Source organism: Diutina rugosa (genome assembly GCF_008704595.1).
Source record: "Diutina rugosa strain CBS 613 chromosome Unknown scaffold4_size502443, whole genome shotgun sequence".
Lineage (NCBI taxonomy): Eukaryota > Fungi > Ascomycota > Pichiomycetes > Serinales > Debaryomycetaceae > Diutina > Diutina rugosa.
In genome coordinates this window covers 461,355-485,480 of record NW_022995100.1, presented here as the reverse complement: position 1 = coordinate 485,480, position 24,126 = coordinate 461,355, and the positions used below count along the sequence as shown (strand labels likewise).

At 44.3% G+C, this 24,126-nt stretch overlaps 8 protein-coding genes across 8 annotated transcripts; 3 read left to right on the top strand and 5 right to left on the bottom strand. All coding sequences in view use genetic code 12, as the record gives it.

The window, feature by feature from the left end:
- Positions 1 to 50: 50 nt before the first annotated feature.
- On the bottom strand, positions 51 to 2,665 carry DIURU_001729 (uncharacterized protein; the record flags this gene model as incomplete). Its single annotated transcript, XM_034154304.1, has 2 exons — positions 51 to 2,456; positions 2,543 to 2,665. 2 exons carry the CDS (start codon positions 2,663 to 2,665, stop codon positions 51 to 53), a joined length of 2,529 nt encoding a protein of 842 aa, XP_034013687.1.
- A 1,052-nt stretch (positions 2,666 to 3,717) lies between these two features.
- Positions 3,718 to 4,995, top strand: DIURU_001728 (uncharacterized protein; the record flags this gene model as incomplete). The annotated part of the gene is made up of 1 exon (XM_034154303.1): positions 3,718 to 4,995. The coding sequence occupies one exon, from the start codon at positions 3,718 to 3,720 to the stop codon at positions 4,993 to 4,995; it is 1,278 nt and encodes a 425-aa protein (XP_034013686.1).
- Positions 4,996 to 5,101: 106 nt separating this feature from the next.
- Positions 5,102 to 8,203, bottom strand: ZCF13 (Zcf13p; the record flags this gene model as incomplete). The annotated part of the gene is made up of 1 exon (XM_034154302.1): positions 5,102 to 8,203. The coding sequence occupies one exon, from the start codon at positions 8,201 to 8,203 to the stop codon at positions 5,102 to 5,104; it is 3,102 nt and encodes a 1,033-aa protein (XP_034013685.1).
- Positions 8,204 to 8,925: 722 nt separating this feature from the next.
- YBL053 (Ybl053p) lies at positions 8,926 to 12,408 on the top strand (the record flags this gene model as incomplete). Its single annotated transcript, XM_034154301.1, has 1 exon — positions 8,926 to 12,408. The coding sequence occupies one exon, from the start codon at positions 8,926 to 8,928 to the stop codon at positions 12,406 to 12,408; it is 3,483 nt and encodes a 1,160-aa protein (XP_034013684.1).
- Positions 12,409 to 12,449: 41 nt separating this feature from the next.
- Positions 12,450 to 13,916, bottom strand: DIURU_001725 (uncharacterized protein; the record flags this gene model as incomplete). The annotated part of the gene is made up of 1 exon (XM_034154300.1): positions 12,450 to 13,916. One exon carries the CDS (start codon positions 13,914 to 13,916, stop codon positions 12,450 to 12,452), a length of 1,467 nt encoding a protein of 488 aa, XP_034013683.1.
- A 3,345-nt stretch (positions 13,917 to 17,261) lies between these two features.
- On the bottom strand, positions 17,262 to 20,429 carry STE23 (metalloendopeptidase; the record flags this gene model as incomplete). Its single annotated transcript, XM_034154299.1, has 1 exon — positions 17,262 to 20,429. One exon carries the CDS (start codon positions 20,427 to 20,429, stop codon positions 17,262 to 17,264), a length of 3,168 nt encoding a protein of 1,055 aa, XP_034013682.1.
- A 795-nt stretch (positions 20,430 to 21,224) lies between these two features.
- On the bottom strand, positions 21,225 to 22,220 carry RAV2 (Rav2p; the record flags this gene model as incomplete). The annotated part of the gene is made up of 1 exon (XM_034154298.1): positions 21,225 to 22,220. The coding sequence occupies one exon, from the start codon at positions 22,218 to 22,220 to the stop codon at positions 21,225 to 21,227; it is 996 nt and encodes a 331-aa protein (XP_034013681.1).
- A 719-nt stretch (positions 22,221 to 22,939) lies between these two features.
- On the top strand, positions 22,940 to 24,088 carry RBF1 (Rbf1p; the record flags this gene model as incomplete). Its single annotated transcript, XM_034154297.1, has 1 exon — positions 22,940 to 24,088. One exon carries the CDS (start codon positions 22,940 to 22,942, stop codon positions 24,086 to 24,088), a length of 1,149 nt encoding a protein of 382 aa, XP_034013680.1.
- Positions 24,089 to 24,126: the final 38 nt, after the last annotated feature.

Here is a 24,126-nt window from a genome sequence, read left to right as displayed (position 1 = left end):
GATTTTGCCATGAAATTCTCATTCTCTGGCATCATGCATTACTATACAGTTCAATTGATTCCCTTTGGCGACACCCACTGATGATCAATGTGATCAACGTCACTTACCCACTGCCACACCTTAAAGATTTCACCATGATCCTCGATTACTTTCGAATTTATGTTCGTATTCGCCTCAACTTTTGTGATCACCTTATTCCATAATTGAACTCGCCGCTTGAGATTTTGTTCATTAGCCAAAATAATATCCCTCAATTGCACCAGTCCAATATAGGGAATGACATCGGGGTCGGTTTTGGCACGTTTGGCGTTACCATAAAGACGCTTGAGTACATCTTTATATATGATATCCAACTTTGTTTTCTCTTCTCTGAATTTTACCAACTTCCAATTGATCAACTTCACGAGTATTACAATCGTAACCAAAAATAAGACCTCTACCTTGTGGCGTGCTATCAGTCCAACAACACTGTTTCGTAACTGGCATCCAAGAGAGAGGTTTCGTAAGGACGTCGATCGAAAAACTTTTTCCGTGCGGTTATCGTCCTTGCCTTCGTCAGCGGATCGAGATATTTTAAGTTTTCTGGAAGAATGATTTGCAATTCTTGTCTGTTCAAGGTTAGTAAAATTTGATTGAAAATTGGAGTACTTCTTTGCCTCAGTCCAACATACTTGCCTTACAATGATTTCTTTCTCCTTTTCTAGTTGAATAATTGAGGAATTCCAAAGCTCTTCAAACTCCTCCAACAGAATATATGGAGCTTTCATCTCTAGAAGGAAGTCATGGAGATCCGAAAGTGTGATCCCCGCCTCAATGTCATCAGTACATTTCCCACATTGCCGCCTAGCATTTTTTTCACGCAAAAGATCTTTAGCGTTCTCAATCATGAGCACGATTTTTTCGGCTCTTTTCGTGTCAGAGACACATCTTTTATTGGTAGGGAATAGCCAATTGTTCCACGGGACATATTCTGTAAACTCTTCAAAACAGCCTAGTTCCAAATTGGGAAAGCATCGCGCATGTTGAGGGCAGGGGACACACTGGGGGCGCGCGTTGTTGTCTAGCCATTTCCCAAGATTGCGCAACACAGAATTGGAGCTGCTCCCAAATGTAGTGTGAGATACTGCATGGTCACAATAACCAACCACGAAAATTTGTTGCCGATACCAGACTCCAAAAGCCCATGCCATGATGAAAAGGGTCCAAACAAAGATTGAAAGAAGTCTGGGAATTCCTCTCTTCAAAGGATTCGTATCAGCGTCGTCGTTATCCGTTTCGTAATCCTCATCGCTCAGATCAACAATATCTTGCACAAGATTCCGAGATGGTGTCTTCTTGACAGTGGCGACCTTTTTTGAAGTATTCACTGGTGTAGGATGCAAGATGGATCTGTCATGCTTCAATGTGGTAGACCCGAGTTTCGACATAGGTTCTTCGATTTTTGAGCTTCCTCGTGAATCAGCATACTTCCTCGAGTCATCGCTCTCGAACTCCACTTCATTTTCGGCCTCGAGTGCTTTAATGTAGTTTTCATTTCCCAACCTGTCTTCAACTTCGGCTTCGTTTTCGTCGTTGTCGTCAGAGATTACAGTTGCGCTATGTCCCTTGACTATAGGTCTGCGTGTAAATTTCAATGATCTTTCGTTCAATGCATTTGCGTTGCCTACAGATGGTATCGTCGGCAGTCGCACATTCGGTGTTTCCATCAAATAGGGATTTGAGCTATGGGGTTTCACGGGATCTTTGGTTTTACCTGGAGGAGTTTGGTGAGTAGGGCCAGGCGATGACGCATTAGAAGCACGTGTGGGCAACAGTGATGAAACTATTTCGTTTCGCGCTTTGTCAAATTCAGAAGCTTCTTCCTCGATCAGTTTCGATGGTGTCAGTTTCGATGGTGTCAGTTTCGATGGTGTCAGTGTCAGTTTCGATGGTGTCAGTTTCGATGGTGTCAGTTTCAATGGTGTCAGTTTCTTCGGCGCTGTAATGAATTCCTTAGCCGCGTTTGCGAGCGGTGATTGTGCCGGAGTTCCTTTCACTGTTTTATTTGTAAAGAATGAGTTTTCTTTTTTGACCAGCGAAGGAGTTGTCACGGGTTTAACAATTTGTGTCAAAGATTCGATGAACTCATCATCACTCAGATCATCAAAATTCAAAGACGCATTCAGAACTCTTTGATTATTGGGGGAATTATCGGCTGAGATGCTGGTGTCATGTTTAGATAATTTTGCCACTCGCTTATCAAGGGCATCAGCCTCAGCTCTCCGCTTAAGCTTTTTGGTTTTGACAACTCGCTGTCCACCTGTTGAGGTATCAACGCTCTGGGACTCGTCACTAGTTTGTTGATCATGTTTTTCACGCAATTGTGATAGTTTTGGGGTGACTTGGTCGTTAAATATAGCGACCAATTCCTTCTTCTTAGCATTTGGGGCATGCTTGATTTCAAGTTCCTTCAAAATCTTCCGCAACTCAGACACCCGCAAAGTACCAGGATCAAACCCTATAGTTAGTTTTTGATATTCGTTTTTAGTTTGAAATTACTTACCGTCTTGCAAGTATCTTTTCGGTGCCATATTATTTGTGTGGCGCTAACAAGATGTGATGTTTTGGTGCGCGTCAGTGTCCTCCAGTAACCAAAGAAAAACAAAATAACCTTGCGAGTTTTCATTCTAAATGAGTGCTGGAAGCTGCGGCAGGACTTCTTCAGTTGTCTTAGTGTATTGTGTGCTTCCCAAATAACGTACATATTGATCGTTCAAAATTGTACATAAAGTTAAATTGACAATTCGAGGAATGTCATTGCCTCATCGGTAGGCGGTTTCCGTCTACATGTTGTCTAATGTGGCAATGGTTTCCTCACCCTCGTGGGGTAATTTTGCACCGGGCAGCTAACCAAATCAAACTCCGCCAAACATCACTTCGGTTGCCATGTCATGGTGACATTAGAAAACAGTGAAGATGAATATTGCATGCCAAGACTAACGACAACTTTTTAATCCCCATTATTGGCCGTATCCCCGCCACATCTGTAAGTACCAAATGCTATCTCGCAAGGCACAAAGCCTTTATATCAGGAAGCTGTCACCCTCTAATCTTATATGATGGCAGGACAACGTGGGCCCTGAATGGCCTGCAGGCATGATCGGAAGTTATCTTGACGCTGACGAAGCGAAGCAGCACCCTAAAATGAAGCCGCGAAAATCAGGTATAGCCAGGCAAATGTCAGCACACATTTTAACACTTTGAACTTCGGAGAGACGTTTCCGGCACATGTTATTGAAATGATTTTCTACTAATAGCGTCGATTCCCCCATTTGTCTAACGTCCCTTATCCCCGCTTGCCGCCCAAATTGCTTGCCCGTGTCATCCTGTCACTCTTTGGGGGCACGTGGTGGCCTAGCTCAAGGGAATCCTGCATATGCTTAAATAAGATAAAGGCAACTTAGGATTACCATGCACAACGTACGTATATAATCGCTTTTCACATCCGAACTGTTCTTACATTGGATTCAACTTCACCTTCTCGGTCTGTTGTCCAGAAATCGTGCCCTCATCAATACTCCCCCAGCGTGTGCAGTCACACAAATTCTATCTAGAAAAAAGCGAGTGCTCCCACATCATCCCCCGCTTTACCCTTTGATCTCCGGCAATTTACTTCGCTGAATATACCTGGTTGTGACATAAACCAAATCTCATGAGCTGTGTGCCCTGTTTGATAATATGAGTTTGATCCAAAAATCGACTCCTATACCCTCTCCCAATGATTCGCTTCATAATCGAATGTCGCCGAAAACTTCGCTGACCCTGCTGGCGGCGGGTCTGGGAGGGTTATCGGCTACAATGTGCCAACTGTCCATGCCTAAGGCTCAAACGTTTGATCCCTTCTTGGTTCCATATGTCAAGCAAACATTCATCCATTCAGGTTTCAATCATACTGACGTCGTCTTGAAAACATCACGAGCTCAAGACCATGACTTTTTCTCTAGGTATCTTGTTCAGCCACCAACTCGTGACAAGTTTCTGCGCTTGGCTCTTAAGAAACTGCCTTATAATCGCTATCTTTCTCAAGTGAAGCAATCTCAAGCTCCAGTTCCCAGCGTCTCGCCTCCACGCACTTCGCCGAGGAAAACGGAAGTTATTCAACCACCTACACCGGCTGTTGTCATCCCTCTTCCTCGCAATTTCATGGAATGTCCTCTTGGCGACCTAATTTCGCTTATGGGTCGAATGATGGCCCTGCTTATCAAAGTTAATGATAAACAAGTGCCTGTTGAAATAAGTCATCCACTACCAGAGACGCAAACCACCACTAACCTGCTTCTTACTCGGTATCATCTGAGAAGTCCGCCCAATATTTCCACGACTAAATACTTATCGCGATTGGTAAAGTTCAACAATTTCAATCCTGCGACTCTCTTGACGCTGATATACTACATCGACTTGTTGTCTCATCAATACCAGCCTTACTTTACACTAAACCTGTGGACAGTACATCGATTCCTTCTCGTGGCCACGATGATTGCTCAAAAGCTGATGGAGGATTTCTTTTACACTAATGATCACTATGCTAAGGTCGGTGGTGTGGCGATATCGGAACTAAATTGTTTGGAACTTGACTTTTTGGCACGAGTAGACTGGAGGTGTGTTCCAGTAAAAAGTGTTGATGGATCGTCTAGCATTAAACACGCTCAAGACGTTCTCAGCTTGTACTACAATCAATTAATTGAATTGATGGGTAAGAATACCGCGCTGGAACCTGGTTCAGCTTCTCATTATGTTCAAGCAGATGAAGACAACTTTGTGACCAGTTACGCAGATGACGATGATGAGGTGGACGACGATGACGGCGTTGCTGAAGACGACGAGTTTGATGACTGTGGTGAATGTCCATCACCGATGCTCTACCAACCTGTTGGCAGCAAACACAATAATGACTCACGTGGCTACATATCTGGAACTTTCTCGCCACACTTGAAACGACGGTATCCTGAGGATTAATCAGGTGCATGTATTCATTTTTTATACTTTTTGGGAAAACGGCCAATGGAATAGACGGAAATACACGATACATTAAGCACAGAATTTCTCTCTATCAATTACTCCTTTAAACATCGTGACGTTCGTTGCCCGTATACATCTCGAAAAGCTTCATTAAATCAACATTCGGATTGTCATCGAAGACCAGACCACCCAAGTTGCTAAAATTGAGCAACCCATTTCCGCCTACCGATGAAGACGGCTCATTGATCATTGGAGTGAAGCCGTCAAGGACCAGCAGCACCTGGCTGATATCAACATTAACTTCGTCACCGTGAGGTTGGGCCATCAGGGGGCTAAAACTTGTAGTGCTGGTTGTCTCCAGATTACGACCCAGTCCGATTCCTTGAGGGCTGAAAGGGCCTTGAGTATTCTTTCGGCGATTGGCGACCAGTCCCTTGCCAGCAATCCCTCGAGACTTGGCGTATTCCTCTTTGGCAACTCTGAACTCTTCACATAAATTGCACAACTTCTCAATCTCTTGATTGGTAAACAAATCCAACGTATTACTACCCTGGTGAAAGAATCTCGGGTCTTGAATGCCTTTGAAAAATGCAGTGGGATTGTCAACGCATTGTTTCAAAACCACTGAGCTCATAATAAAAACCTTCCACAGTGATAAATAATTTTTGGATAAGACTCGGAAAGAGCCAATAAATAATTCCAGCTCCATGATTACGACGTTGAAGAAGCGGTCGACAACCTCTAGTCTTTGTGCAAATTTTGGTTCATTGGGGATTTTGAGGGAAAGGTCCATGCGATGGTGCAAAAGCCGAACAAAAAACGAAGTGAGGAAAGCGTGTGTCTTCACCATACAACGCTCATTATTTGCCGTAAGAAAATAGTCATAATTTCTTCCAAAGACACGAACACTGTTGTCCAAGACAAACAGCATAATGTAAACTAATTGTACCACCAGCTTCACGTAAATCTTGAATAGGCCCAATCCAGTTTCTACCAGCAGTTCATTTCCACTTTGGTTCTCGTAGTGAAGGGCAATCATATAATACATGCACAGTAGGTTTGTTCTTAGGTGAACAAAGATGCTGTACTTAACGACTTTGAGAAATGCTTCTTCATGTTCAGCTGTTCCGACTTCTTGAGCAGCTGCCGCTGACAGAGCAGGCTTGCATATCACGTCCTTAAAGAAGTCCTTCCCAAACATTTGAAAAAACAATTTCTCGAGAGCATTCGTCTCTTGGAGCACGTCGACCACTTTTGGTTTATGCGTGACGTCATTAATCATTAAAACGATCTTCCGATAATGGTTCGAAATTTTACGCACCATAAAGGCAACTTCGTTCACCTTACCGGTAGCATCTTTGAATATGGGAGGTTCAACGTCACTCATGCTTAAATCAGGTATACTAGGATATGTTCCACATCCCACCAGGTTGATTGAATCTGTAATAACCAAATAATGCCACAATGCTCGCCACAGTTTTATGAGTGAATGCCGCTTACTGATGGTATCGTGGGCTAGATAGAATGTAGGATCGCGATTGAGACCTATACTCATAGCGTGCCTCACAATAGTTCCGAACAAATTATTGCCATCAGCTGCACCTAACCCAAGACAATCACTGGGGATTACCAGTCGGTAAAAATGCAAAAGCAGTAATCCTTGGACTAGCTTTAGCAGAGAACTCAGCCCCACGAGATGATCTTGGAAGCATGCAAATAAAAGCTTGAGATAGGCACTGTGATTAATTCGACGCATAGATCGAATCATGCTCTTCTCATCTTCATTATACTCGAGGCTATCGTTATGAAGCAACAGCATGTATCCAAGTCTTATTACCACTAGGAAGAGACCCAAAGTAATAAGATCATGATCCAGCTCTATTGAAATGCTCAGATATTTCTCGCGACTGAAGTTTGGAAATGAGTTGAATAAGCCCTCAACATCACTTAACAACTGCTTTTCATCAAGGATTGGGATGAATGCATGCACGTACTTAAAATAACGACAGTAAAGCATGAACAAGTTAAGCTTGTCGGGTAACACTTGAATCACATGTTGCATGATTAACTGATAAACCTCAACACGTGTTGCAATCAGTGATATCGTGTCAAGAGAGGGGAGCTTAGCATCAGCACGAGGATGCTGGGGTGACTGTGCCTTTGTCTGTGATAATGGATCAATTGGTGGGGGTGCTATGGTGCTAGGCCCATCGTCGTCCAACTTTATCTGATCGTCATCGACATCATCGGTCTCTGGTTCGGTTTCTTCTTTGGCAATACGCTGAATGACGAGCAGATCTTCTTGAACTGGATCAAGCAGATCGCAACGAAGCTTTTGAGATGTCAGTTTGTCCAGGGCCACATCAGTATCGATACGAGACTTTTTCACTGTTGTTGGCAGGGCTGAGGCCAGCAGACGTTTTCCTTTGGAAGCTGGTTTGATAAATTTTGCCATTTCTCCAGATTTGAAGAGATGAAGGGCATAATTCCGCAAAACTTTCAAGAAAGGGTCACTTTTCGTGAGGCCGATGTACAGTAACATTCCTTGTTGTGACCACCAAGGGCCCTCTGTATTTAAAGAAAACAGAGCGTTCTGGAAGGTTGTTATTTCGTCCTCGCTGCTGACCAGGAGCGTGGTGGAGGGTCCCAAGGGAATGTTCACATATGATGATGTTACCAGATTTCGGTGGCTTGCATTTTTTGCTGGCGGTGGTATCAGCATTCCCAGAGTAATCAGCAGAGCTCCTGGTGACATTACAAACAGGTCCAGAGGTGGCGGTACACCAAACGTGCCTGGTGGCAGCAGTTGCACTGTGGGGGGCGCTAGTGGTAATTGCGGTCCATTAGAAGGGGCTCCTGGGGAAATCATCAGCATTTCTGGCAGATGATGATGTATGGGTACTCCTTGTGGGTCAAAAGGAGGAAATGAAGATAAGCGTGATGGTTGAGGCATTGGCATGGGTAATGGAGGGCCTTGTGGACCATTTGGAGGAGCTGAAGCAGGCGACAATTCCGTTAGTGGTTGCACGTAGGTAACGTGGCCCAGTGGTTCTTTAGAATCCGCTTCGTAGTAACATAGATGGGAAATTGACTTCTTCTTGCACAGGCCACAGATGGGCTTGACCCGGTCACATTTAGATTTGCGCTTGCGACACACCAGGCACAGCGCCGGCACCCGGTTGCGCTTTTTATAGGGCAACTCCATGGAATGGGCGCTAGTAATTGTGGTGTGTTTAGTGGTTGGGCTAGCACGTTGGTTTGAATATCGTCAGTTCCCCCTCCATGACTATTGCCATGTGATTGTCGACTGACCCTCATGCCCCGGTGCAGGAAGATGTTAAGTCATCGAATACTTACGAAAAACTGCCCAATTAGTGTCGGATTATGACAAGAGGTTACCGGAAGTACGACTCATCAATATAGGGTAGGATCACTTTTCATTATCGACTTCTAAGCCCAATAGTTGTTTAGCATCTAACGTGAGTGGTGGTTGCGTAGCCCTGTGCTTGAAAGTTAAACCACAACGGTCGCACCGTGCCTTCATGTGATTCTCCTCGATCACTTGGAAAAAAATGTGGGGAGCGTGCTTTTTGACTGAAAACGCTCTCAAAGGCAACTAAACCCGCGACTGAACCCATTAATTGACTTACGCTTACGCCTCAGACTTCACTGGTCGTTATACTTGGCTATAAATTCAACACATAATTGACTACTTCGTCACATCTTATGTTTGGTTCTTTGGTTGGGTAAATGGTGGACTTTTACTGCAAAGGATTGCTCTATGTGGCATCCTATCCTACTGTAAGCGCATGCTTATTTCGTAATTGGCCCAAAGCTTTCAACTTTCGTGGTAGCGCCAAAAAGATGGAACGCGTAAGGAGCGAAAAACGCGTCGCTCGCGAGAGAAGCGATCTCGTTTGGTGATCCATGAATGAAAACGATATAGATTTAGCTGACGAGCTTGAAAACGGTTTCATTGTTGACGATGAGCCCCAAGAAGAAGTTCAAGAAGTTCCTCAGAGCGATAACGAGGCTGTGCTGCTGACAAATGCTTGGACTTACCATGATCTTATTAGCGCCCACATTTCAGTACTCACAAGTTCCCTAGGCGGTGTCGAGCCCAATGGTCGATACCGTGCTGGTCATGATGCAATTGCTGTACTTAAAGATATCAAGCGGTGGATAAAAAGTGTTGATGAGGCTAAAGGTACTTTTGATGTTGCGCTAGCATGTGCTCACACGGGATTAGTGACCCAAGAGTTAATGGTTATGCTCTGTCAATGGGACGAAGATTGTCACAGGAAGGTACCTATAACTAACGCTCGAACTACAGAGAGGCTTATGGTGGGATGTCTCGAAATTTTAGTGCTCCTCACTTGGCCCCCACATCTTGCTAAAGACTCAACTGATCCTCTGCGTTTGCAGTATCCCCTTGTGAAAAAAGCACAATTGATTTATAAGAAGTCAATTTTAAGCTACCGCAGAGGACGTACGCTCAAAGCTGTCATTCGTTTAGTCCTTCCAATTATCGCCAAGCCTCGCATCAACCGGGATTCACGTGAAAGTGCCATAGTCAATTTGGTGATCCTATTGATTCGCAATGTACTAGCGATATCTTCGATTTCCCCAACAATTTCGGTGTCGAAGGGAGTCAATGAGACGGACAGTTTGCCTCCTGATGTTCTGGCCGAAGATATCGGTCACACTGCTATCATTGCGACATTTGAGCACAACAGAGTTTTCCAATTTCTCCTAACTATAGCATCAGACGTGGGCAAAGATCTTGATCGCGAAGTTTACGGATCTCCACTACTCAATTGCTTGAACCTTCTAATCAAGGGGCTCGACCCAGCCGGTATTGCAACTGCGGGCACATCGAATGCTCTGGCTCATCTCCCACTGATACTGGCGACCAATCTGATGAATTTAGCTGAACTATTAGCGAAAGAGGCGCAGCTAAAGCGCACTCAACGTCAACATCTTCTGACTCGACATGGTCGCTTTGGCACTATGGTTCAAGTACGTCAACAAAATGCCCTGTACGTCATTAAGGGCACCCGGGCATTACGTGACACTACTACGTCTCTTCATCAAATTGATGCGAGCAAACGATGGCGCACTCCGTCGAATTTCAATTATGATGCGGATGAGTACATCACGCCTGCTTCCGCAATCACCATCAATGATAGTGCTATTGCCTCATTCAAAAAGTTCATTGATCAACTTCTTGCGTCGGGAGGTCTCAACAACGTCATGGAACAAGTGGCTCTGGTATATTCAGGAGCTGTTGACATAGAAGTGGATGAGCACGACAAAGCAGCTTACTTTGTAACTCTCGCATGGTTCTTCGAATACCAACGTACCAGAATTCAATTGGGTTCGGCATCAGACTATGGTCCCATTGGTGCAGGTTTGAGTGAAGTAACATTCATTTTGATGATCGGATTTTTCCGAGAATCATTCGAAAACAAGCGATGGAGTGCACTTCATGCAGCTATGGTTTGTTTCAATGAGTTGGTCATTATAGCAACCGCTATTTTTCTTCAGCCACAGTCTTCTTCGCCGCAAGATGATTTTGATCGAGAGTTAGCTGAGGGTATTATTCGAAAATTGTTCGGATTTCACGACTTCCTTCAAATATTGGTCCACATACCACGAACAGCTGCCAAACACTCCCCTCATTATCTCCGAGTAGCAATTGCAATGGTACACGGTATCTTGAGAGGATTTGAAGCGTTTGCGAATGAAAATGTAAAGTTATATGTTCAGCATAAACGGCAAAAGCGGCATAAGCGAAGAGCTACCAACTTGGATCATGGGACAGAAAATATGATGCGAGACTTGATCGATGCCGAGATTGAGGACGAAAACTTCGATGAAGAGTTAGAGGAGCGTGCTCTGGAGGTTACGCGTGAGCGGCAACTTGACTATACCGCAACTGAACGTCGATTCTTCCATCTGGGAGTCGTACTGGCACATGTGGAATTTCTTCTGCGATTTCAGGAGCTCAAGTTTGACGAAATTAAATGGTGTCTCAAGTACTTCCATCGCATTTTTGTAGGGAAGAAAGACCACGGTGCTTTGTATCGTTTGGATTTGATGCAAATTTTGTACGACATTCAAGAATGGTTGCCAAACTCCCATCCCCTCCGCAATACAGTTGATGAGTTCGTTTATTATTTCATGAAGAAGCTCAAACTGGCATTACTGCGGTTCCCTGTCCCAATCGAGCTTTTATTCAACCGCTTAGAGGACACAGAATCAAAAATCTTTTTGGACTCCGGTAATTTAGATGCACGAGCAACAAAGGGGACTCGCCCACCACAATTAGCGCGACCGCTCGAATTCACGCGAGAATTCGACTTGGAATCTCGTATCCACATTTTGATGGACATTCTTACACAACAGGGTCACGTCGGGTTCTTGGATTGGTTTGCTGAGAAGATCAAAGGGATAATAGGCGTAAGAACTTTTGAAAACGATCCTTATAATGGCATTAATGCTCCGAGCGATACAATGATCGAAGTGGACACAAAGAACCAACGGTTGATCCTTGCTAACAGTCATATCCGTACCCTCGTTGAAGTCGTGGGCATAAGTCCTCCAATGTTTATGGAGGATAAATGCTTATTGCTGTCTGCAATCACTAATGAGCATTTGTCATTGTGTTTGGATTTTTTAAACAAATTCAGACACAGTCTGACCAAATTTGACGACAATCAAGACTCCGCGGTATTCTTGAGAGTGAAAGATGACGAGAACGATGAGGATTATCATGCAGACGGTATCGATGCCGCTCTAGATGCACTGATTCTTAAAGGTGCCAACACGCAAGCTTTTGATTCATTGAGCGAGATGGGGTCACAAAACGACTCACAGGATGGTAAAACTCGCAAGCGTAAGGTTCGGTCATCGGAAAGACCTTTGAAGAAGAAGTCAAAGCGTTTCAACGAACATCGACAATCACGGCATATACCATCAGTGCTTGATGAAGAATCACAGCGTATAAAACTGTCTGAGTTCGTTCGTGATTCTGATGATGACACAGATGATGATTTCTTTGATCGTGAAGATAGCTTGAGACGTATGTTGCACGAAACGGGAGGTATTATTAACCAAGACCAATTACAACAATTCAGGAAAGCTTGGCTGGGATTATTGGAACGTCGCAAGGGGGATAACCGTTTAATGGATGCTGTGGCTTTAGTTGAGAAACATGGATTGAAAGCTAGTGGCCCATTGACATCGCCATCTAAGTCAGACGAAAATATATCCAGTGAAGATAAATCCTTGTCCGATATTAATCATGAGCTTACAGATGACCGGATTAATGACCTCGATTTGCATGCTACCTCCAAGCGTCAAGGCAGACGGAAAAAAGTCATCGTTGATAGCGACGATGATGCATAATGATGTTAGTGTATTATTAGTTATGCGATTTGTGTCAACAGCTAATCAATTACGCAATGTGAGTCATCTGATCCAACGCCAGTCAATGAGCCGGCTGTACTTACGATCATCACCGTAAAACCAAACAACACTATTGCAAATGAAGGCAATGCTTTGTATAGGATGAAGTTCCGATTGAGTTCCTTGCTGAAACGACCCGGCGTAACTGCTTTATCAAGTTCATCATAGCATAATTTTACGTAACATAGGGGTGGGATAATGTATGCCATCAAACTAGCCAGCGTCAGACCAATAAGTTCTAAAATAATGCCCAAATTGCAGGTGAATAACAGGACCAGCATTGAGGAAAACACTAGTAGTGTTGTGACAGTAACATGTTGTCTCCATGACATTTCAACACCACCGGTTCCACCTTCTGCATTTCTTTCTACCACCAAGTCCTTGAAAACGTCGCGAACCACGTATATTTCCAACGGAAACGTCGTGAGCATGTTAAGTCCAAAGCAAAATCTAGCAATGTTGATCCAGAAATCATCGCTGCGAAAGTTGTTAAGTAGGTTCCCCTTTGTTTTGTCCCCGAAATTGACCAACCCATTGATCGCCATGAGTCCACAAAAGAGCATCAGAACAAAGCAGGCAATATGTGTAATCTTTGCAAATTTGTCAATCGTAGCATTACGAAGTGAGTTGTAAATGTAGATTGTGTTGTGATGACAAACAAGAGCGAATGATATTACGGACACGCCTTGAAAAATCAGCGAGTTTATAGTCCATTCTGGTGTTGTGAGTGAACCCCTGAGGTCATTCTCAACTAAAGGAGCCCTGATAACCGCAAGCACCACAATAATTGTCATTCCTATCAAAGCAAATCCCAGGGCTTTGGCCAATTTCGAAATATCGCGATTCAAAGATAAAGGATATGAGATGAACGTTGTAAACACAACTATAATTACTCTCCTGGTAAACAACCAACCCAAAGCAGTTCCTGGGGCTGTTATAGCATTTGGTAAGAGAGCTCGAAGAACATGAGGTATTGTGTCACCAATAATTATACAAAATGCCATGCATCCACCATACGCGAAAAGCAGAATCAGAAGAAGCAATAGCAAACGGCCCCACATGCCGAAACATTTCAGAACTGTGTCTTGGTACAGCTGTGTGTGTGACTTCTCCGCATTAATCACAATTAAGCGAAGCGTCCAATCAATTAGACCTGTGAGCAAAATCATGGACAAGATACCACCCACCAACCCCGTGTTTTTGAAAGCAAATGGCTGGCCAATGATACCAGCACCCAAGATCAGGTTGGCCATATTCATAAATGCCATTTGCATATTCAGTGTGCCCTGCGAGTGATCCACCACAGACTCGGGATCATCAGAAGCCAAGTCCAATGGGAATTCGTGTGATGTATTGGGTTCAATATCATCAAGTTCAATAGCAGAAGTAGTTTCAGCTGAACCTAGCAGTTCTTGCTGTGAAACTGCAGCATATTCGGTTCGAGGCATAGTCGGAAATATTCTGCGCGTGAACGATAGCGAACGTGTCTCCAAGCATTAGAAAATTTAACTACCGATTTGGGGTTCCATCACGGAAAGAATGCACGATGCAAAAATAATACAAATAACTAACCTAAATGCTAACCAAACAGAATAGAATTTGCGTTTTTTTATCTCATATAAGGGCATGACATTACTAAGACGTGGATAGCGTTCAACAAGTCGTATTTCATTAACATTCCAATGCAAAAAAATCTCGTCTTATCGGTAAAGGGTCAAAAACCATGCAGCGAAGCCGTTACAATAAGTTGGCCACAAGTTTCGGTCCATTTAGCAAACGACGTACATCAATAATTTATTAGAAAACTCACAAAGCCTTGTTTGAGATTTTCAATTTCTTTGATTCCCAATTGTTTGATGCGCAGGGTTGAGGGGGTATTGCGTTGGTTTTGCTCACCTTTTTATGATTTCAACGTTGACTAGTGATACATTCTAGGAAACGTGCAATTTTATTGTCGTGTAAAATGCTGACCTTTGGTCTCGGACTTGTGAGGAGCTAACTCCGGAAGTTAATCGAACCTGAAAGAAGGTTTGATAGCACAAAATATGGATAGAGTTCAATCATGTAAACGTTACACGCGAATGAAGCATGCGTGGATTTCCGGCCCCCGTGAGATTCATCGCCTGGAAGGCAGCTTGGGCGCTCTCTACATGAGTCGCCATATACTGCCGGAGAATCTCAAGCTCTTTCATCAAGTGATGCACCTGCTCGGGAACAGGTGACTGACCATTATACTCTGTCCCATTGACAGAATCCTTGTCAATATTCATATTAATTGACATACTTAAAATACTTGATAGGAGACCGGTAAGGAAAATTACATTCCTTCCCAGAATATATATATACATGTGCAGCTAGCCAATGGCGTAGCGTATGGCTGCAAATTCTCATTCCTGCTCTTCATGCGATGAGTTGTGCAGCATCGGCATCGGCCAAGTTCTTCGCCGTGCCAAATCCGAACACGTCGGACAATTCCTCAAGCTTCTCTTTCTCTGTATCTTTGACAAGAGGTCATTCCTTCTCCTGCAACCCGGTCTTCCCGTGAAAACGGGTATCTGACCATATCCTGGTCTGTCTTCGATATTCTGGTAAACGTCCTGCATATATGCTTTTTGTATGCTTTTATCTNTCAGTTCTGGTGTTCCGCCTTTTTTTATTGCCTTTTTTATTTTATCCTTAGTTTTGCATTGATATCTAACTTAATAACTTACATACTCCTTAGAGGATCTCAAGTGTTTGTAAAGCCTTCGTTCTCGATACCCTGCGATCTGAGAAAGCCGACAACGGCGAAAAACTCAGTATATGGAGAGAATGTGGGGAGGCAGTTGTTCAGTAAACAGGTGACCGACGGCCCAAACCACGGTGAATTGAACCACGGTCTCTCCTCTCAGAGTGTACTAGCCAACTATACTATAGTTATAGGCGTCGTTACTTGCTTAGATGATATACTCCCTCTGGTCGAAGAGTTGAAGTAGAGGGCCATAAGTTGCCCGCGGGGCGAGCGATATCTCAGCATTCCATNGAGCCATAGGTCGCCCGCGGGGCGAGCGATATCTCAGCATTCCATTCAGTAATGTGGGGTTGTGTTCAGAATTTATGTTGTCCCTTACCCGTCATGATGTATCTCCGGTTGCGCTGGATCCACGATTGTAAGCTAGCTTCTGTCTGGATGACAGGAGCCGACTCCGATAGTCGTGTTTCCTTGAAGAGGAGGAGTGTCGCCCGCAAATAACGAGCTAACTCACTCAAGGCGTCCGAAGAAAGACGGTTGGGGGGCATCATGTCTGTCACATGTTGGTAGGGGAGGTCGGTTCGGTTAATGAGGCGGTAGATGCGCTTGGACACTGGACAGTCGCAGAGAAGATGTGGTTCCCCTCCGCCGTTGTCGCGGATCAATCTGACGGCTCTGTGGAATTGGCGATCGTGGTCCGTAGAGTATACCGGTGGGAGGGTGGGGGCCCTGTCATGGGTAGTGACCGCACAGAGTGTGCACCCAGGGTAGTAAAAGGACTCATATTGGGACTCGTGGACATGGATATAAGTGCGCCACATCCAGTTTGCAGTATATCCGTGGTAAAACTGCCAGAGGATGGCCAGTTGCCAGGGTTGCAACGAGGTGAACTTCAGAAGGCATTTCCAAAATGTCCGCCAACTGGTCTCAGTGGGTTGTCGTCCACTTGGAAAATGCTTTTTCGGCCACGCCGGGACATCAGTCCAGTCTTCTTTCAAGCAGGCCTTCTTGTGGAGGCTGCGGAAGGAAGCTTCGGAAATGGGAGTCTCAGCGGAATCAAAACGACTTCGAAGAAACCTCTGTGGGTACTCAGAGGTGGGGCCCCGGTTGCCGATGAGGGGGAGTGTTTCCACCTTTGTCTGACGACAGCGAACCAGGCCTTGAGCCACTGCTCTTCGCGGTACTCAAAGTACGACAAGCGACGCAAGCGTTCAAAGATACTGCTATCGAGAAGGAAATCGAAGCATGCAGTGTCGCCGTATAAGTTGGTCCGTAGAGCAACCTGTTGGAGGCGGTTGAGGAGGTCTTGCTTTGCCCACTTCTTGGACGCGTCGGCGCGGAAGAGATCATAGATCATTCTCGCGCGGCGGCCCAAGAGTTGCTGCAGGAAGCGAATGAGACCGTAGCCGCCTCGCTTCGGTGTGCCATAAATTCGGGGTTCCAGGATACCTCCGAAAAACTTCTCACAAAGTAGAGAATCTAGCAATGTGAGGTCCTCCGGTGACATAGGCGAGGTGAGGTCACGGTAGACAACCTTCGGGAGAACATCACCACCTTAGCCCATTAAGCTACAAGTGCGCGCTCCTTTCAACAATTTTCGCTGAAGTCCGGTATGGTGTAATGGCTATCACGGTTCGCTTTCACCGAGCAAATCAGGGTTCGATTCCCTGTACCGGAGTATTTTTGGAATTTTATTAAGTGAAGAAAGAAGTCGTTTGAAGACTCCAGTGGGAAGTATTTGAATCATTTTTATCATTAAGGTGAAATCCCATATATGAGGCGCTACGGTTAATTAATATGCTAATCTGGAAAATTAATTGGTACCTCACATCGGGAAAATTAAATACATAGCGTAGCGGCTACGACGAATCCAGTCCGACGAGCGAAAGACCGACAAATTACATTAAAAGTGTTAGCCTCAGATCCCCGTTTGACATCAACAGCTCAAGCCCACTCCTTTTGCCTTTAGATCTGTACTTCGAAAATTACGAATTTGCTCTATCATGGTATTCTATTTCAGATTCTAATAAATTTGTTGCGAAATGCTATACAGATTTAAGTGCTACAAGTGCGACAAATCGGGAATGTAAAAGTTTCTGAGTGGTTCAACAGGTTTGGCATGTTCACTCATATCATGATCCTCTCTAAAAGAGGAAATGTTCGTGTACAATTTACCTGTGGGATACGTTGCAGGTACGGGTTGCACCAAACCACTTTCGATAATGGCTGCAATGTCATCGGTGCTGTGTTCGAGGTTATCAGCTCTTAACAAGGCAGCAACCTTCTTAGCGATTTCCTGAACATTTGTCGACTTTTTGAGGATGTCGTCAATTTTATCCAGGTCGACGTTAATGTCATTGCGGAACATCCAGTTGATAAGACTCAGATTTATTAGTTTGTCGCGAGAAACCTTCAGTGGATGTTGCGCTTTCAAATGGACGGCCAAACGGGCCAGCTTTCCGGCCCGGTTGAGTACATAGTCCTGGTAGAATTGGATGAATTCTGCCTTGGTTATACTCTCAAGCACCTCGACGTGGCGCTTTCGTGCATCAAAATTGTAGTAACCATCAGTTATTGAATTCCAAAACCGCAGCGTTTCCTCACTCAAATGTTTGAGCTTAGTTAGTTTTAGATCCTCAAGTGCTTGCTTGAACTTTTCGAACTCCTCATTTTCCATGCTCGACACATGCCGGCCAAACTGATGGAGAAATTCATCGATACGGTATTCCAAATAGTCTGTAGTGCGTTCCGATTGAATTAAAACTCGAAAACCAAATGAATTGCGGCAAGGCTTGAGGCCCAGGAAGACAACATACCCTAATTGCTCTCTGGTTCTCAATTGGTTGAAACAAGGTTCACGAATGATAACTCCTAATAAATCGGTAAGTACACGTAATCGATCATTATCTTTGTCTGCACCAATCTGAATGTAGTACTCAATGCAGGAATTGATGTTTTTGCTGTCTTCAAGGGAGACCTCATAACGTGCCACCTCATTCGGTGAAAGAATTGCGTTTCTCAAGCGAATGGCTCTGTAAACGTCTCCGCTGATCGTACCTCTGCCTTCCAATTGCGTCGCCAAACCCTGTTTTATTTCACGAGCTTTGGATATGTCAAAATTCCCATGGATCAACATTTCGCAAAACACGCCTTCCGACCACAACTGCTGTGTCACAAACTCTGTGACATCTTCACAAGAAATGCTTTCGAGTTGTTTCAACTTCTCGGGATACAGATAGGTCTTTTCGTTGATCAACAACATGTGATGAGTGTTGACTTGCGAATAAGGAACATGATATCCAAAATTTTTGAGCTCCTGTGTCATCTTGAATTTGATGGCATCAAAACGAGCTGGGTTGGGTTTGAATCGGATAAACTTCTCTATAACTTGCTCAAAAAGAACGGGAAGTTTGTCATTGTAACCCGAAACTTTAAGCGAAAAGCCATCTCTCCAAAAAGTGAACATGACTTTAAGCCCAACTAAGGATGCGTAGTATGTTATTTGGTTGAGTTCATCGTTGAATAAATCCCCCACTAGTTGTGACATCGTTGCCTGACGGACATCTTTATTCAGCATTGGTAAGTGCAACAGAACTTCAATAGTACCTTTCGGAACCTCAAATCGATCATCTTGTTTGAACCAAACTTGCAAGGCACTCGTGTCCTCTATTAAATAAGGGTGAGATAATGGAGTCTCCAGTTTCGGCAATGAAATTGTGAAATCAGTCGGGATAAAGTCATTGGGGATAGGTAAGTGTAAGTCGGAGATTGGTTCAGCTGACTTTATTTGGGTCATTAGATCACTGGGGATGTCCTCATACAGGTATTCGGTTCCATACCAACGTTCCTTTTTGTCTAATCCGTCTAAAGCTTGAGAAGTCAAGGTGATTCTGAAATTGTCAGGGTTGAGGTAACGACCGTACTGCTTGATTTGCTCTGGGTTGAATTCGCGCATGACCAGCAGTGAAAGTATGTATTCCAGGGGAATTTGGCCATCAGCAGTGAATTGGTATAAACTGTTTGACAACTTCGATACAGTACTTGAAGCATCGGTTTTCTGCTTAAATTTGAAATTGATCTTCGACATGTTCGAAATCTCTTCCCAGATCCACTTGTGCGGTTCCTGAGCCTGCAAATATTGGAGATATTGGAACACTGTGATCACGATAGTTTTCCAGTTTTCGAGCCCTTGTGGAGTCAACTCAAACTCAAGTATAAAAAATGAATTACCCTGGCATACTCTGATGTTGCCAGCACTCAATTCCGACACCCAATTCTTCAGCTTTAAGTAATAAAGCACCAGACCTTCAGACTCGTGGCCCAATAGATGACTATAATAGGCCAGCAGTTTCAGCTTCCATTTGTCATCCAAATCTTCAGGAATCATAAAGACGATTTCCAACTTGTGATTATCCATGACGGGAACGGCGCGAGTGATCTTACCAAGATACTCTTCGGGGAAAATCAACGTTCCGTTGTAGTTCGGCCGTGGTAATCCTTTGTTGGGGACATCGCAAAACAACTCAAGTGCCCAGCTTGTCAAGGTATCCAAATCCTCCTTACCCAAAATAACGAGGCTCATCAAATTAGCCAGATAATGATCCTTATGAAAATTAATGAGGGTTTCCCTTACATCCATTCCCTTTTCTGCTGGTTCCTCCGCAAGAGTGTAAAAATTACCAGTAGCAAAACCATTGTATGGATGCTCGGGATTCAGGTTCAGCTTGTCTAGTTGATACATGCGCCATAAATCATTCTGCAAATTCTTTTTGTTTTCCAGATCAACAGCATTGATTTCACGGTCTTTACAACTATTCGAAAATAGTGGGCTGATGAAAAATTGAGCGAATCGATCAAGAGCGCCTTGGAGATGATTTGCGCTGACTTGGAAGTAATAGTTCGTGTGCTCAGCGGCAGTATATGCATTTGAATAACCCAGATGCTTCGCAAGATACAGCGAATACTCGTTTTCCTCGGGGTATTTCTTGGTGCCCATAAACAACAAGTGTTCACAAAAATGAGCGAGGCCCAGGATTTGGTACTCACGGTCAGCGAACAGCCCGGTGTTCACGTCAAGCGAAGCAGCGGCCTTGTCGGTAGTTGGATCATGAATTAGCAAAACTGATAAGTTATTGTCGTGCAAATTCACCAATCGATACTGACGATCATCAACAACAGGCTTTTCCACCACTGAATTGTCAGCGAGCACAGTAAATCGAGAGGAATCCATAGGAATATGCGGCTTTGTGGTAAACAAACGAAAGAACGAGGTACGGCAACGAATCCACCCTTTGATCATTCACTGACAACTCGACAACAGTGTGGGGTTGCCGGTGGTCCTAAAGCGTTTTTTCTATGCGAGCCGCTATCCGTAGGCCAACACTGCGGTTAACTGGATACAGGAGCTAGTCTGGGAAAAAGAAAATCATTACAAATGAGTAGAAAGTTGGCCCAACGTAGGGTTGTACAAACCAGAAGTACGTGAGTTCCAATGACTTCAGACAATCAATCAGGCTACTTGTATCTCGCAGCAATATCGTACAATGGGATTACGGCTCTTGTTTAGTAGTGTTCCACAAGCAGGCTGCCACAAATGAATAAATTACTTCAACGTCGATGGTAGTGGTTGTCAAGGGTGCTCACCCGCCTCACATTTAGATCGAAAAGTCTAGGCTCACGCCTATTTTCTTGCATCATTGTGCATGAAATTGACTTCTATTTTCATGTGCGAGTATCAGATTTTGCGTAACCACTAATAGTTATGATTTATGTGAATCTAATGTCTATCGCTAAAGTCGTTTCCTTGAATGACTGTTCCCCACCACCACGCATTACAAACTACATTTCAAAACGTATGGCTAGCACGAATCTTGTGTAATATACGATTCATCACCGAAAGCATTGTTCGCGCTTGAAGGTTATGCAAAAATTGATGCAAATACCTAATCAGTTGACATTACCAGTTTTAATCCACGGCAAGAGTTTCGTAGATCCCTAACGCCGTGACGGTGATTTGTGTATAGCTCTATTTAGTGATATTGTTAAGGTTTTCCAAGAAGCGGGTGATGAGGTATTCCATGGAGTCGAGCTTAGTAAATGCTGATACCAACACAGGGTCAGGTGAAGCCACTTCGATTTTCTTGACGATCATGACCACTCCACCTCGATAAGTTACACACTTGGTAACGTAATCTATAGGATCATATTTCGGCTTCATCATGTTGAGCATGTTTGAGAAAAACAGAGACTCTCTGTCGTTTGAAGCCAACTCATGAATTCTTCTGGTGATATAACTGGGGTCCAAAGGCTGACCTTGTTGGATCTCATCTTTGATTATGTCGACGTACGACCGCCCCAGAGGAGCTATATCACCCCATGGCAGTTCAGACACCACATGCAAGTATTTGAGATCAACACATATTTCTGCCTGATTTATGTAAACGTCCATAGCCACCAGTGGAGGAAGATCAGGCTCACAAGATTCACGAGGCATACAATGCTGTGGAAAGATTAGATTAGGATCTGTGGGAAATTGAAGAGCCGTTTTAGCCACTTGGAGATGTCGACACATCAGTTCGAATGCCATCACCAATTGGGTATGAGCATGACACTCGTGGCTTTTGCATTGATCAATCAACTTTATTGCCTCTTCGATTGACTGCTTTGCCGTTATGATTTGCAGAAGAAGAATTGGCTTTTTCAAAGAGACCCTCGATAATGCCTTGTTGAAGTGTTTTTCTTTTATTTGGAACAGTAGATCAGTAATGTAAGCACCATCACGAGTGATAATTCCTTTGAGTGTCTCCAGTTTCAGCAGCAGGATTGGTAGCTTCACTGGTGGTCCGCGCTCAATGTGTTGACTTTCATCAGGGCGTTGTGGTGAGTTGTTCAAAAGCAAGTCTGAACAAATTCGAAGAGCTTCAATTATCTGATCGAATTCAGGAACGATTACTTCCTGAGTAAGCCAATCAAACTCTAGGTTCTCGTTGGTGCTTTGAAGGTTGACAACTATAGATTCCATTGCGAAGGTCACGGATTGTACGTAAAGCGCGAGGTTCGCAAGAGCAACACCATGGATGTAATTAGCATTTGGGTACAATCTCGCAAATATTCATGCTGTTATGTGAATATTTCAAATATCAATTTTTCGATTGTCACACTGGTTCAAAGACAAGGCGACATGTAGGGGCCTCTGAAGTTGTAAATTTTTCAAATTATTGCCAAATTTCGAAACGGTGATTTCGATTCTTAAGAAATCCAATTTGCAACTCAATCATGAAATCATATACCGCTTTAAACGTCTACATTTATGATAGGCTGAGGATGTCCGTGTAGGAGGTATGTCAAAGGTCACGTTACTTCGCCAATAGGGCTGAAGGATAATGATTGTGAGCCCTTAAAGGCGATTCATCCTCAGTAAATTTTGTGACGTCTCGTAGGGGGACGAACAATGATTGGGTGTAAACGGCATCCAGGTAGCCTCAAATAGAGATAAGTAGAGTTGGGGTTGAACTATCGACACCATCAGCTAGACAAGCATTCAGCCCGACACCAGTATCATCATCGTCACTTCAAATTCCTCTACTATTGCTAGGCTAGGTCGTGCACTTACCACCACGTGATAAATTTGAGAAAAAACTTCGATCACAACAACTTTCCTCCATATTAGACGAGGTATCCTACACAGGCCTGCTTCGAAGTGCAACCCGACTGTGCAGGACCCTTACCCCACTGTTCTTTATGTCAGGCCCATCTACCACTGCCGACAGGGGTGCTCAAGACCCATTAGGCACAGAGCACCACCACGTGGATGCCTCGAACCCGAGACCGGATTATGAAAGCGCCACTGCCACTGCCGCCGCCGCTGTGAGCTACGGAGCTCCCCCCGATGAAAGTCTGTACCATCACGGTAACTACACAGCAGCGGCTGCTGCTACTGCTGCTGAACTTCAGCACCGAGCTGAACGCCAACGGATGCAGCAATTACAACAGCAACATGAGTTGCAAAGCCAACAGTTGCAATACCAACAGCAGCACCAGGCTCACTTGTTACAACACCATCACCAAATGCAACAACACCAACAACACCACCCAGCCATGCACGCGCAACCACATCACAACCCCATCCCCCATCAAATGGTCCACCATGCCCCGGTGGCGGAGGACTTTGATAATGGAATTTTACAGCTGCGTTATTGTGAGAACGAAATCATCAAGACGTTTGCCCTGAAAGAAGAGTTAATCGCTTTTGTCAAGCGACTGCTCCTGGCAGATGAACGTTGCAAAATCGTCATCAATTCGTCAAAGCCTAAAGCGGTGTATTTTCAATGCGAACGGTCGGGCACCTTTCGTACTACTGTCAAAGACCCTACCAAGCGTCAGCGGGTAGCGTACACCAAGCGGTCGAAGTGTGGGTACCGTCTAGTTGCCAACCTTTACCCCCCAGAAAAGGAGAAGAAAAAGAATGTCAAAAAAGACCCAGAGTCAATTGATTCGAAGTTAAACGATCAGTTCATTCAAGATCAGTTGAATGGTGAGATGTGGATTTTGAGAATGATAAATCCTCTTCACAATCATGCACCTGAACCCGTCACCACTAAGAAGAAGCGGTCCAAGCTGCTGCGGCAATTGGTTCAAAAGCCCATCCACCGCCAAGCTACTCAACCCAACAACGGTTATATTCCCGAGCAATTGATACCTCAAGCTCCTGGCTTACATCACCCCATGAGCCACATGCATCATGATGAGGCGGTGCCGGATGCGATGATGGCAGCTATGGAGGGCCAGCTTCATGCCCTGACAGTTGATCCTAACATTGACCCTAATGTTGATCCCAGTGTTCAGGCACACGACCATGCGCATCTTAGCCGAGGTCTTTACCGCAGATAGTGGTTTTCTTTTATTGTATTATTGTGTTATAAAGTATA